The 12,862-nt window shown below is 43.6% G+C and overlaps 1 protein-coding gene across 2 annotated transcripts in view; it reads left to right on the top strand.

Moving 5' to 3' along the window:
- Nucleotides 1-12,483, top strand: part of LOC123761583 (uncharacterized) — a 58,785-nt gene extending 46,302 nt beyond the window's left edge. Inside the window, exons 2-3 of one of the 2 annotated variants that reach the window (XM_045747600.2) lie at nucleotides 10,477-10,650; nucleotides 11,981-12,483. In XM_045747600.2, the coding sequence (XP_045603556.1) occupies nucleotides 10,477-10,650; nucleotides 11,981-12,172 (366 nt within the window). In that variant the 3' untranslated portion in view covers nucleotides 12,173-12,483. Of the gene's footprint in view, nucleotides 1-10,476; nucleotides 10,661-11,980 lie in introns of both variants that reach the window. The other variant, XM_069330796.1, reaches the window with a different exon arrangement.
- Nucleotides 12,484-12,862: the final 379 nt, after the last annotated feature.

Genomic DNA, 12,862 nt, shown 5'->3' with positions numbered 1-12,862 from the left:
GATCATAATTAAACATTAATTATATTACAAAAATAAGTAGGATGCCAAGTCATCATTGCATAGCTCGTGACATCACCGAGTGCTGAAAAGTCAGGATGCTCTGAAATCGTCACACATCTGTGTTAAATGTGAGTGTAGCGAGTAGATTATCCCAATAATATACACAATAATAACCTCACAGACTACAAACCTCTCACTTATGCACTGGCAGCCGAGGGTGATGCTCACTCTCCTCGAGTAGCCAACCACCTGGGATTTATCTCCCAATTTACCTCGGATATCTGCCATGTCAAAGGAACTAATAATGTCATAGCCGATGCACTGTCTCGACCCACCATAAACCACGTCGTGACAAACCCAACTCAGGTGGACTATTGTGTAATCAGTAAGGCCCAACGGGAAGACCCTGATCTGCAGCGATTACGAACATCTGACACAGCTCTCCGGTTCATCGAGATTCCCATGGAAGGTGGCGGTAGTATAATCCTGTGACACCTCATGAACGGGAGCACTTAGGCCCTACATTCCTGCCCAGTTTCGCTGGAAAACATTCTCAGTATTTCACTCCCTAGCACACCCAGGAGTACGTGCTTCCCAGAAACTAACGGAGCGTGTCGTATAGCCAGGAATCAATGCCGATGTTCGACGATGGACTCGCTCATGTCTCCAGTGCCAGCGAGCGAAAACACATCGACACACAAAGAGCCCGCTTCAACAGTTCCCGTTACCTTCTGACCGTTTCGAGGTGATGCATGTAGACATCGGTGGACCGTTACCGTCGGCAAGAGGATATTCTTATCTACTCACCTGCATCGATCGATTCTCCAGATGGCCGGAAGCAATCCCATTAATCAACATCTCAGCTGAGTCAGTGGTCCAGGTTTTCCTCTCTGGATGGGTCGCCCGTTTTGGCAGCCCCTCTGTCATCATCACTGACCAAGGACGACAGTTCGAATCATATCTATGGAAGGAACTTATGGAATTCCTCGGCACCACACACAACCGAACCACAGCGTATCTCCCTGAGTCGAACGGAATGGTAGAACGCTTTCATAGACAACTAAAAGCTGCCCTAAGAGCTCAAGCACGCCCTGATGATTGCATCGACAACCTTCCATTTGTCTTGCTTGGCATCCGTTCGGCCACGAAGGAGGGCAGTGGATTCTCGGCAGCAGACTTAGTATACGGATCTAGCCTGCGGCTTCCGGGCGAATTCTTAACCCCGACGCCACTCATCACACTCCCAGACCCCACTTTTGTCCAGAAATTACGGGCGGCCATGACAAGCATTCGGCCTACACTGCCACGCCCTTGTAACGGGAGAACTGTCACAAGAGGCAAAATTAATCCCTCACTGGAACCGCTTTGTGACGTCATGGGGACGGCTAAAGCACCGTACCCTGTTGGTGGAGCAGACCTTATTGCGGATGATGACATTTCAATTAAGGTTATGAGAACATAAGAATGAAAGTAACTGCAGAAGGCGTATTTTACCCATATGAGGCAGTTTCTATTTATATCCACCTAACCTCATTCATATATAAGAACACTGAATATTTTAATTGGTTATAGATAGATATATGTTGCAGTGAGGTATTTTTGAGCGTTAATGACACATACATGGGATTAGCAGTGTGGGAGGAATAAATGAAAATGTGTGAGTGATGTTATATAGCTTGTTTTGAATATTATTATATAATAACAAATATTCGCATGCCATTGGAGACTTCAACAGGGGGTTCAGTAGTGTTCCCCATGTGCCAGATAGTGGATTTCATTCATTCCTATGCTCAATAAACAATCTTTAACCGGACACTATAAATATAATGACCTGGATAGGTAATATGAGCAAATAGAATCTTCTGAATATTGAAGGAGTGACATGATTGAAATGGATAAATGGAGATGGAAAGGGGGTATTGATTATATATGGAGAAGGCCTACTGCAGTTCATCTAATATTGGCCAGTTGGCATACTAGTAATATTGGCGTACAATTCAAATCAAATTCCTGTTAATATGGGAGAACTCTGTGTCTATGCTTAATGCACAACATAGATTAACATAGGTTTTGGTTAACATAGATTGGAAGTAAATAGGAGATCCTGTAAAGACCTTCTCCAATTTCATTTATTATGTTCAATATGCGATCTTAGTTAGAAATATGAAGTTTGTAAATGGGGAAACAGTATGGAAATGGGTTTAAGGAAAGGCGGGCTAAATGTGGGAAGACGGGGTTAAATAAGCTATCATGAAAAACGGGCTTAATGTGAGAAGATGAATGCACCTGTGCATTCATCTTACCCACACCCCAGACGAAAGGCGGCCTTTTAATCCCTTTAAACGAAATTTAAAGGGACTAGAAGGCTAGCAATCACTCGGTGGGGTAACGAAAACGGACCCGGATGGAAGGAGGCCTTGGCATATATATATTGAAAATGGGAATAAATTTGAAAATGGGTTTAAATACGCCATGGAAATCGCACCAGGATGCGAGCGAAACTTCACCCAAGTAACGAAAAACGCCTATGCCATAACGGATCCCTCGAATTCCCTTGTTGGGAATTTCCCAGCAAGCATTTCTTTGTATTGCTATTAGATTATTAAGTGGACTGTAAGAGTGGACTGTATTAATATTTAAATACTTGTTGGGTGTTACAACTTCCACAAAATTTGGGGGTAGACTTTATAAAACTAAGTCTACCATATGCTTTAAATAGTCATGAATAAATATTCATAGGTAAAAGGTATCCTACCTTTCTCATAGCGAACATGGACATAACACCACCAAAAAGCAAGAAACTTTCATTTAGGTTACACAGTGAATCAGCTTTAGGCAATCTTACAGAGGCACTTCACAATATTAACTGGGATTCTGAATTCAATAATACTCAGGATATAAATTCATTAGCTAGCCTCTTCCTCTCCAAAACTCTAAGCCTCTACAACCGTCATTGTCCCCTTCTTACCAAGCAAGTAACTGACAAAAGATTAAACAATCCGTGGCTCACAAATGGCATTCTCAACTCAATCAACAAGAAACATGAATATGAAAAGAAATTTAGGACTAGCCTAGTTTCAAAGGAAGTAGCTAAAAGGTACTCATCAATGCTCACCAGTATCATAAGAAAGACAAAACTTGCATATTATGTGAATAGATTCAATGAAGCAAAAGGCAACATGGAAACAATCTCTAGTATCCTAGGAACTAAACAACACTCACATAACCAAATAAAACTCTACAAGGATGGGGATATACTGTCAACTGATTTAGAAATGGCAAATGAATTTAATAGTTTCTTTTCATCGGTTGGTGCTAATCTTGCCAGTAAAATCCCACAGACTTAGACACATATTAACACATATCTCTCAGGCAGCTATCCAAACTCTCTTCTCCTTTCACCAATCAGCCCGGCAGATGTTGTGTCCATCATACACTCTCTAAAAACCAAGGCAGGGAACACCAGTGAAATTCCGTCCATTGTATACAAGAGAGCCTCCCATGCCCTTGCCCCACCCATAGCCCTACTGTTCAACAAATCTATAGAGTGTCACACCTTCCCTGATATCCTCAAAAAAGCAAGAGTAACGCCAGTCCATAAAGGAGGCAATCCGGCGGACATAAACAATTATAGACCAATATCAAAACTACCCATTCTATCAAAAATATTTGAAAAAATTATTTACAAACAGCTTTATTCCTACCTCATAAAATTCGACATACTCAGCCCCTGCCAGTTTGGCTTCCGGTCCCAAAAGAGCACCAATGATGCAATCATTAGTCTCCTTGACGTTATCTACTCAGCCCTTGACAAAAATGAATTTCCGATTGGACTCTTCATCGACCTAAGAAAAGCCTTTGATACTGTTAATCACAACTACCTCTTACTTAAACTCCAGCATTATGGAATCCGAGACTTTGCCCTTGACTATATCCGATCCTATCTTAGTGACAGACACCAATATGTAACCATCTGTTATAAAATTGGTGGTGCTGCTATGGGGGATCGAATATTAAATGGAAGTAGGGGTAGTAATTAGTATTAAGGGTTATCAAATATGGGAGATCTCAAAGGCCCGGCCCCCACTATATAGAAACCTTGTAGTGGCTTATTACAGCAATAGTTAGCCTAGAGGTTGATCATAGATCTCCTACACAGGAAAAATGGATACTCCTTTACTAACTTACTTATTTATTAACCCCTTAACAACCCCCATATACATTCACACCAATAACAATAATAATAATTACTTTACCACACTATCTTACGTTAAAAACCTTGGTCCACATAAGCAGGATACAAGGTTTACACTCAGAACAAGCTAGGGTAAAGTACTACTAGTGAAGAGCTAGAAGCTTGAGTCAGCTTAGGGTAGGGAGACCACGTGGTTCCACTGGACCCCTTTCAGAATAACTAGTAATACACACACTAGGAACACCTAATTCATACAAAGAATAATACTCTACACATTAGAACACGCCTATGCCAGACAATGAGATCGTTACACAGTATACTTAGCTGGGTATCAGCCCACAGAAATAAAGAAACGAGAGGAGGGAGAGGAGGTTCCTTTCACCACAGCCAGCCAGCAGAGAAGAGCGACCGTCTCCAGTTTTCTTCCCCAGTTCACTCGCTGCCAGCAGACTACTCAACTAATCGTACAGCATTCCTATCCCAAGTTTACTCAGGTTTACTTTACAAATGATTAGAAAGTATTAGTAAACATAGTTGGTGCCTGTTTTATTATTTAATAATCAACCCCCTAGCTCAGTCATTACATGCTCTGTGAGAAACAAGAATAGTCTTACGTCTGGCAGGGAAGATACAAACAAATGCATCTCGTGATGCGTTTCCCTACTATAAGGCAGTTTATTTAGCTCATTTTTGACCTCTGGTTTCCACTGAGGAACCCAGGGCCGTAACACCATCAATGATACAACTTCTTCCACTCTACCAATAACCGTTGGAGTGCCACAGGGCAGCATCTTAGGACCTCGTCTATTTCTTATATATATCAATGATCTGCCTAATGTTTCTAATATTCTTAAACCTATATTGTTTGCTGATGATACTACACTCATCTATTCAGACCCCCAACCCACATACACAAAATAATGTTGTGAATAATGAATTAAAAAAAGTCCACTTATGGATGTCAACTAACAAACTAACATTAAAGATAGAAAAGACTTACTACATCTTATTTGGAAGCAAATCATCAAATACAATTCAGCTACAGATAGACAACATTAACATCAGTAATAAAAATGATGTAAAGTTTCTTGGCCTATTCCTAGACAAGAGACTCAACTTCAGCACCCACATCCAACATATAACTAAGAAAGTCTCTAAAACAGTTGGTATACTCTCTAAAATAAGATATTATGTTCCTAACTCTGCTCTCCTCTCACTATATTATGCACTAATCTACCCCTATCTTAATTATGGTATCTGTGCATGGGGGTCTACCACTGCAAACCACCTTAAGCCCATCATCACCCAGCAAAAATCTGCTATCAGAATAATAACAAACTCTGCTTTCAGACAACACTCAGCCCCCTTGTTTAAATCCCTAAACTTGCTAAATATTAACTCCCTCCACACATTCTCTCGTGTCAACTACATTTACAAAACCCTGTTCTTAAATGCAAACTATACTCTGAAACTCACCCTGGACAGATGTAATGGGACCCATTATCACCACACCAGAAAACAATATATCTTTGATATCCCCAGGGTCAAACTTAATCTGTGTAAACACTCTATGCAAATTAAGGGACCTAGTCTATGGAACTCACTCCCTAGTGAATTGACAAGCTGTCAAACTTTTGCCTCATTTAAAAACAAAAACAAAAAGTACCTAATTTCATCTTCGTAGTTTCCTACACTGATCTTTAAATTTACTCTGTATCTAATGTTACCCAATCTCCCAATCTTTATGGACTTAATCCAAACAACTTTGTCATTGTGTTCATTGCTGTCTTCTTTTATGTGCTAGCCATATGCTGTATTGTGTCTGCTAAGTTTTGTTAAACTACCATTCAAACTGTCTTTGCAATCATTCTGAGCTAACTAGGTGCTTTAATATACCTACAATTTTCTCTCATCTTTTAATTTTTTTCTTGCTATGTAACTTATCATTTTTATAAATTTTGCAAGTATTTACCTACTTAAAACTTTCTTAGATTAAGGACCTGCCGAAACGCAGCGCGTACTAGTGGCTTTACAAGAATGTAATTACTATGCTATGTATCATCACAATCCCAATGTTCCTTCTTGTATATATATATATATATATATATATATATATATATATATATATATATATATATATATATATATATATATATGTATATATATATGTATATATATATATGTATATATATATATATATATATATATATATATATATATATGTATATATATATATATATATATATATATATATATATATATATATAAATAAATAAATAATTTGTTATGGGGTTAGTAAACTAACTTCAATTATCACAGATTAGATTACACTTCAAATACCAGCGAACAGTTTTTCATTGTTTATATCACTGGATCGAAGAGTTTGTTAGTTAAAGCACATTTGCGGAGTGCGGTATACATGACGTGACTTTTATTTCAACTGAGGATCGGCTGGTCACGTATGTGGAGAATTCACCTTGGGCTGGACGAATAATTTGTTCTAGATACATTAAATAAATTTCCAATATAAATTACAACGCAAATAAGGCAGAGTTAAGACCGGGTTTAATTAGATTAAAAAAAAAGAATTCGTGCCCATGTGAGGTGGGGCGGCTGACGCAGCTGCAGTCATGATTAGTAGGAAACTTTGGTGTTCCTACACTAGCAATTAATATTGTTAGTAAATTTGATTTCCTAACAAAATGCTTTTATCTTCCTGTGCTAGAGGTTAGTATTTGGGGTGCTGGAAATTTCTGACAAGTCCCTGGGTTAGTGTCAGCAACAGCAGGGAAGTACTAGAGTCCCTGGGTTAGTGTCAGCACCAGCAGGGAAGTACTGGAGTCCCTGGGTTAGTGTCAGCAATAAGCAGGGAAGTACTAGAGTCCCTGGGTTAGTGTCAGCAATAAGCAGGGAAGTACTGGAGTCCCTGGGTTAGTGTCAGCAACAGCAGGGAAGTACTGGAGTCCCTGGGTTAGTGTCAGCAACAGCAGGGAAGTACTGGAGTCCCTGGGTTAGTGTCAGCAACAGCAGGGAAGTACTGGAGTCCCTGGGGTAGTGTCAGCAACAGCAGGGAAGTACTGGAGTCCCTGGGTTAGTGTCAGCAACAGCAGGGAAGTATTGGAGTCCCTGGGTTAGTGTCAGCAACAGCAGGGAAGTACTAGAGTCCCTGGGTTAGTGTCAGCAACAGCAGGGAAGTACTAGAGTCCCTGGGTTAGTGTCAGCAATAAGCAGGGAAGTACTGGAGTCCCTGGGTTAGTGTCAGCAACAGCAGGGAAGTACTGGAGTCCCTGGGTTAGTGTCAGCAACAGCAGGGAAGTACTGGAGTCCCTGGGTTAGTGTCAGCAACAGCAGGGAAGTACTAGAGTCCCTGGGTTAGTGTCAGAAATAAGCAGGGAAGTACTGGAGTCCCTGGGTTAGTGTCAGCAACAGCAGGGAAGTACTGGAGTACTTCGTTCTTTTAGTCCCTGGGTTAGTGTCGGCAATAAGCAGGGAAGTACTGGAGTCCCTGGGTTAGTGTCAGCAATAAGCAGGGAAGTACTGGAGTCCCTGGGTTAGTGTCAGCAACAGCAGGGAAGTACTGGAGTCCCTGGGTTAGTGTCAGCAACGTCAGGGAAGTACTTGAGTCCCTGGGTTAGTGTCAGCAACATCAGGGAAGTACTGAAGTCCCTGGGTTAGTGTCAGCAACATCAGGGAAGTACTGGAGTCTCTGGGTTAGTGTCAGCAATAAGCAGGGAAGTACTGGAGTCCCTGGGTTAGTGTCAGCAACAGCAGAGAAGTACTGGAGTCCCTGGGTTAGTGTCAGCAACAGCAGGGAAGTACTGGAGTCCCTGGGGTAGTGTCAGCAACAGCAGGGAAGTACTGGAGTCCCTGGGTGAGTGTCAGCAACAGCAGGGAAGTACTAGAGTCCCTGGGTTAGTGTCAGCAACAGCAGGGAAGTACTGGAGTCCCTGGGTTAGTGTCAGCAACAGCAGGGAAGTACTGGAGTCCCTGGGTTAGTGTCAGCAACAGCAGGGAAGTACTGGAGTCCCTGGGTTAGTGTCAGCAACAGCAGAGAAGTACTGGAGTCCCTGGGTTAGTGTCAGCAACAGCAGGGAAGTACTGGAGTCCCTGGGGTAGTGTCAGCAACAGCAGGGAAGTACTGGAGTCCCTGGGTTAGTGTCAACAACATCAGGGAAGTACTGGAGTCCCTGGGTTAGTGTCAGCAACAGCAGGGAAGTACTGGAGTCCCTGGGTTAGTGTCAGCAACAGCAGGGAAGTACTGGAGTCCCTGGGTTAGTGTCAGCAACAGCAGGGAAGTACTAGAGTCCCTGGGTTAGTGTCAGCAATAAGCAGGGAAGTACTGGAGTCCCTGGGTTAGTGTCAGCAACAGCAGGGAAGTACTGGAGTACTTCGTTCTTTTAGTCCCTGGGTTAGTGTCAGCAATAAGCAGGGAAGTACTGGAGTCCCTGGGTTAGTGTCAGCAATAAGCAGGGAAGTACTGGAGTCCCTGGGTTAGTGTCAGCAACAGCAGGGAAGTACTGGAGTCCCTGGGTTAGTGTCAGCAACGTCAGGGAAGTACTTGAGTCCCTGGGTTAGTGTCAGCAACATCAGGGAAGTACTGAAGTCCCTGGGTTAGTGTCAGCAACATCAGGGAAGTACTGGAGTCTCTGGGTTAGTGTCAGCAATAAGCAGGGAAGTACTGGAGTCCCTGGGTTAGTGTCAGCAACAGCAGAGAAGTACTGGAGTCCCTGGGTTAGTGTCAGCAACAGCAGGGAAGTACTGGAGTCCCTGGGGTAGTGTCAGCAACAGCAGGGAAGTACTGGAGTCCCTGGGTGAGTGTCAGCAACAGCAGGGAAGTACTAGAGTCCCTGGGTTAGTGTCAGCAACAGCAGGGAAGTACTGGAGTCCCTGGGTTAGTGTCAGCAACAGCAGGGAAGTACTGGAGTCTCTGGGTTAGTGTCAGCAACAGCAGGGAAGTACTGGAGTCCCTGGGTTAGTGTCAGCAACAGCAGGGAAGTACTGGAGTCCCTGGGTTAGTGTCAGCAACAGCAGGGAAGTACTAGAGTCCCTGGGTTAGTGTCAGCAACAGCAGGGAAGTACTGGAGTCCCTGGGTTAGTGTCAGCAACAGCAGGGAAGTACTGGAGTCCCTGGGTTAGTGTCAGCAACAACAGGGAAGTACTAGAGGCCCTGGGTTAGTGTCAGCAATAAGCAGGGAAGTACTAGAGTCCCTGGGTTAGTGTCAGCAATAAGCAGGGAAGTACTAGAGTCCCTGGGTTAGTGTCAGCAATAAGCAGGGAAGTACTGGAGTCCCTGGGTTAGTGTCAGCAACAGCAGGGAAGTACTGGAGTCCCTGGGTTAGTGTCAGCAACAGCAGGGAAGTACTGGAGTCCCTGGGTTAGTGTCAGCAACATCAGGGAAGTACTGGAGTCCCTGGGTTAGTGTCAGCAACAGCAGAGAAGTACTAGAGTCCCTGGGTTAGTGTCAGCAACAGCAGGGAAGTACTAGAGTCCCTGGGTTAGTGTCAGCAACAGCAGGGAAGTACTGGAGTCCCTGGGTTAGTGTCAGCAACAGCAGGGAAGTACTGGAGTCCCTGGGTTAGTGTCAGCAATAAGCAGGGAAGTACTAGAGTCCCTGGGTTAGTGTCAGCAACAGCAGGGAAGTACTGGAGTCCCTGGGTTAGTGTCAGCAACAGCAGGGAAGTACTGGAGTCCCTGGGTTAGTGTCAGCAATAAGCAGGGAAGTACTAGAGTCCCTGGGTTAGTGTCAGCAACAGCAGGGAAGGACTGGAGTCCCTGGGTTAGTGTCAGCAACAGCAGGGAAGGACTGGAGTCCCTGGGTTAGTGTCAGCAACAGCAGGGAAGTACTTGAGTCCCTGGGTTAGTGTCAGCAACAGCAGGGAAGTACTGGAGTCCCTGGGTTAGTGTCAGCAACAGCAAGGAAGTACTGGAGTCCCTGGGTTAGTGTCAGCAACAGCAGGGAAGTACTGTAGTCCCTGGGTTAGTGTCAGCAACAGCAGGGAAGTACTGGAGTCCCTGGGTAAGTGTCAGCAACAGCAAGGAAGTACTGGAGTCCCTGGGTTAGTGTCAGCAATAGCAGGGAAGTACTGGAGTCCCTGGGTTAGTGTCAGCAACAGCAGGGAAGTACTGGAGTCCCTGGGTTAGTGTCAGCAACAGCAGGGAAGTACTGGAGTCCCTGGGTTAGTGTTAGCAACAGCAGGGAAGTACTGGAGTCCCTGGGTTCTGTATGGTGAAGTAAATGTATTGTAAGAGTGTTTCTGACTGTGGCGTGTGTCCGCCCTCAGGCGCTGACGATCGTGGCGATCAGCGTCAGCGAGGGCACGAGTGACTTCAGCTTCGGCAATGATGACCGCACCTTCTTCTGTGGCGGGGTGCTGGTGCTGTCCGTGGTGGTGACGCCTCTACTCTTCCTCACCTACCTGAAGGGCGCCGCCAAGGAGATACAGCGGACACCCTTTGTGAGTCAGGGTGCATATCTTCCTCGGCTCGCGTGTTTTGTTTCTCCATCGGAATTTTATTTAATTTAGATTCTCATTTCACTATTCTCTTCTTTCCTTATTTTTCCCTCGCCTTATTTTGTTATTTTTATTCCCAATTACTTCATGTCTTACTGTTTCATGCATGTTGAGGCTTAGTGTGGGCAACCCGTTCTCGCAAATTTAATAAGTCAATATTGACTTATTAAATATATGCATAGGTGACATACTTAACATAATAGTTTCCATATGCAGGCGATGAGTCACAATAACGTGGCTGAAGTATGTTGACCAGACCACACACTAGAAGTTTCCACGCCAGACCTTTCACAGTATATACTCAAATGCTCTAATCTTTCTAACAAACGTGACTTAACATAAGCTTACCCCTTCCATTTATCTTTCTTTTTCTTTTTCTTTTTCTCTTTCCTTTTCTTTCTCTCTTCTCCCTTTTTCTGTTCATTGTCTTCTCCTACGCTCCCTTGCTATTCTCTTCTTATTCCTATTACTATCTCCTTCGGTGGTTATAATAGGAGCTGCCTCGTATGGGCCAATAGGCCTTCTGCAGTTCTCATTTTTACTACTATCCCCTACACCTTACTTTCCTCCTTAGCTCTCTCTTGCCTATTTATTGCCTGTCCCTACCTGTCCTCATCACAATCGACTTGAGAATGGTCCAGGACGGACCGAAACGTCGTCGTCCCTTCAACTTCTAGTGTGTGGTCTGGTCAACATAATAGTTTCCCTTGAAAAGCTTCATAGAAAACACCGACCTTACCTAACCTACTTAGTATGTTAAGATAAGCATCTTATTGCTTCGTAATTACAATTATTACCTAACCTATACCTATAATAGGTTAAGTAACAATTGTAATTACGAAGCTATAAGATGCTTATTTTAACATACTAAGTAGGTTAGGTAAGGTCGGTGTTTTGTATGAAGCTTTTCAAGGGAAACTATTATGTTTAGTATGTCACCTATGCACGCAACTAATAAGTCAATATTGACTTATTAAATTTGCGAGAACGGGTTGGTGTGGGGTCAGGGGCTGGGTATAATAATTACACTTTGTAGGTACTGTAGTGCTGTAACCCGGACCTTAGCTCATAGCTCACAACCTTATGGTATTCCTGCTCAATGTGTGAGAGAGAGAGAGAGAGAGAGACAAAGAGAGATAACGGCAGTTCAAAGAAGCAATCAGAGTTGGTCAAATCACTTGTCTTACTCGTCACTTATTATATCTATGGGAATTCCTTCTCTATTTTTGCTTCTCAATTACTTTGCTCAATACATGTTGTCGTTGCCCCGCAGGAAGTATTGGTGAACTTGGTGCAGGGAGCCTTCATGTTGTCAGCAGGCAGCGTGATCATCAACACCTCCTGCACCCACCTGAAGGACGTGCCATGGGCCGCTGACGCCGGCAAGACCGCCGGGTCCTTCTGCATCATCAACTCTCTCTTGTATTTCCTCGACACCTTCTTCGCCTTTCAGAATTTGAGCTAAAAAGTCTGATTGTTATCATAATTAGTGTCAGTTCTTCACTCGAGGAATATTATTTGTTGTGACCTCATCGGGGACACGAAGGCGGCGGCTTGTTGAAGCTCCTGCCAATATTTCTTGTTCTTTTTTTACTACAATATTCTGTCATTATTGACGATGGGTGGAGACCGTATCAAACTACTTCATGACAACTGTACACACACACATATATATATGTGTGTGTGTGTGTGTGTGTGTGTGTGTGTGTGTGTGTGTGTGTGTGTGTGTGTGTGTGTGTGTGTGTGTGTGTGTGTGTGTGTGTGTGTGTGTGTGTACTCACCTACTTGTACTCACCTAGTTGTGTTTGCGGGGATTGAGCTCTGGCTCTTTGGTCCCGCCTCTTAACCGTCAATCAACAGGTGTACAGGTTCCTGAGCCTATTGGGCTCTATCATATCTACACTTAAAACTGTGTATGGAGTCAGCCTCCGCCACATCACCTCCTAAGGCATTCCATTTGTCAACCACTCTGACACTAAAAAAGTTCTTTCTAATATCTCTGTGACTCATTTGGGTGCTCAGTTTTCACCTGTGTCCCCCTAGTGCGTGTGCCCCTTGTGTTAAATAGCCTGTCTTTATCCACCCTATCAATTCCCTTGAGAATCTTGAATGTGGTGATCATGTCCCCCTAACTCTTGTCTTCCAGCGAAGTGAG

Source organism: Procambarus clarkii, chromosome 24 (assembly GCF_040958095.1).
Source record: "Procambarus clarkii isolate CNS0578487 chromosome 24, FALCON_Pclarkii_2.0, whole genome shotgun sequence".
Taxonomy (NCBI): domain Eukaryota; kingdom Metazoa; phylum Arthropoda; class Malacostraca; order Decapoda; family Cambaridae; genus Procambarus; species Procambarus clarkii.
The sequence above is the reverse complement of the archived record's forward strand: the minus strand, read 5'-3'. Positions and strand labels throughout refer to the sequence as shown.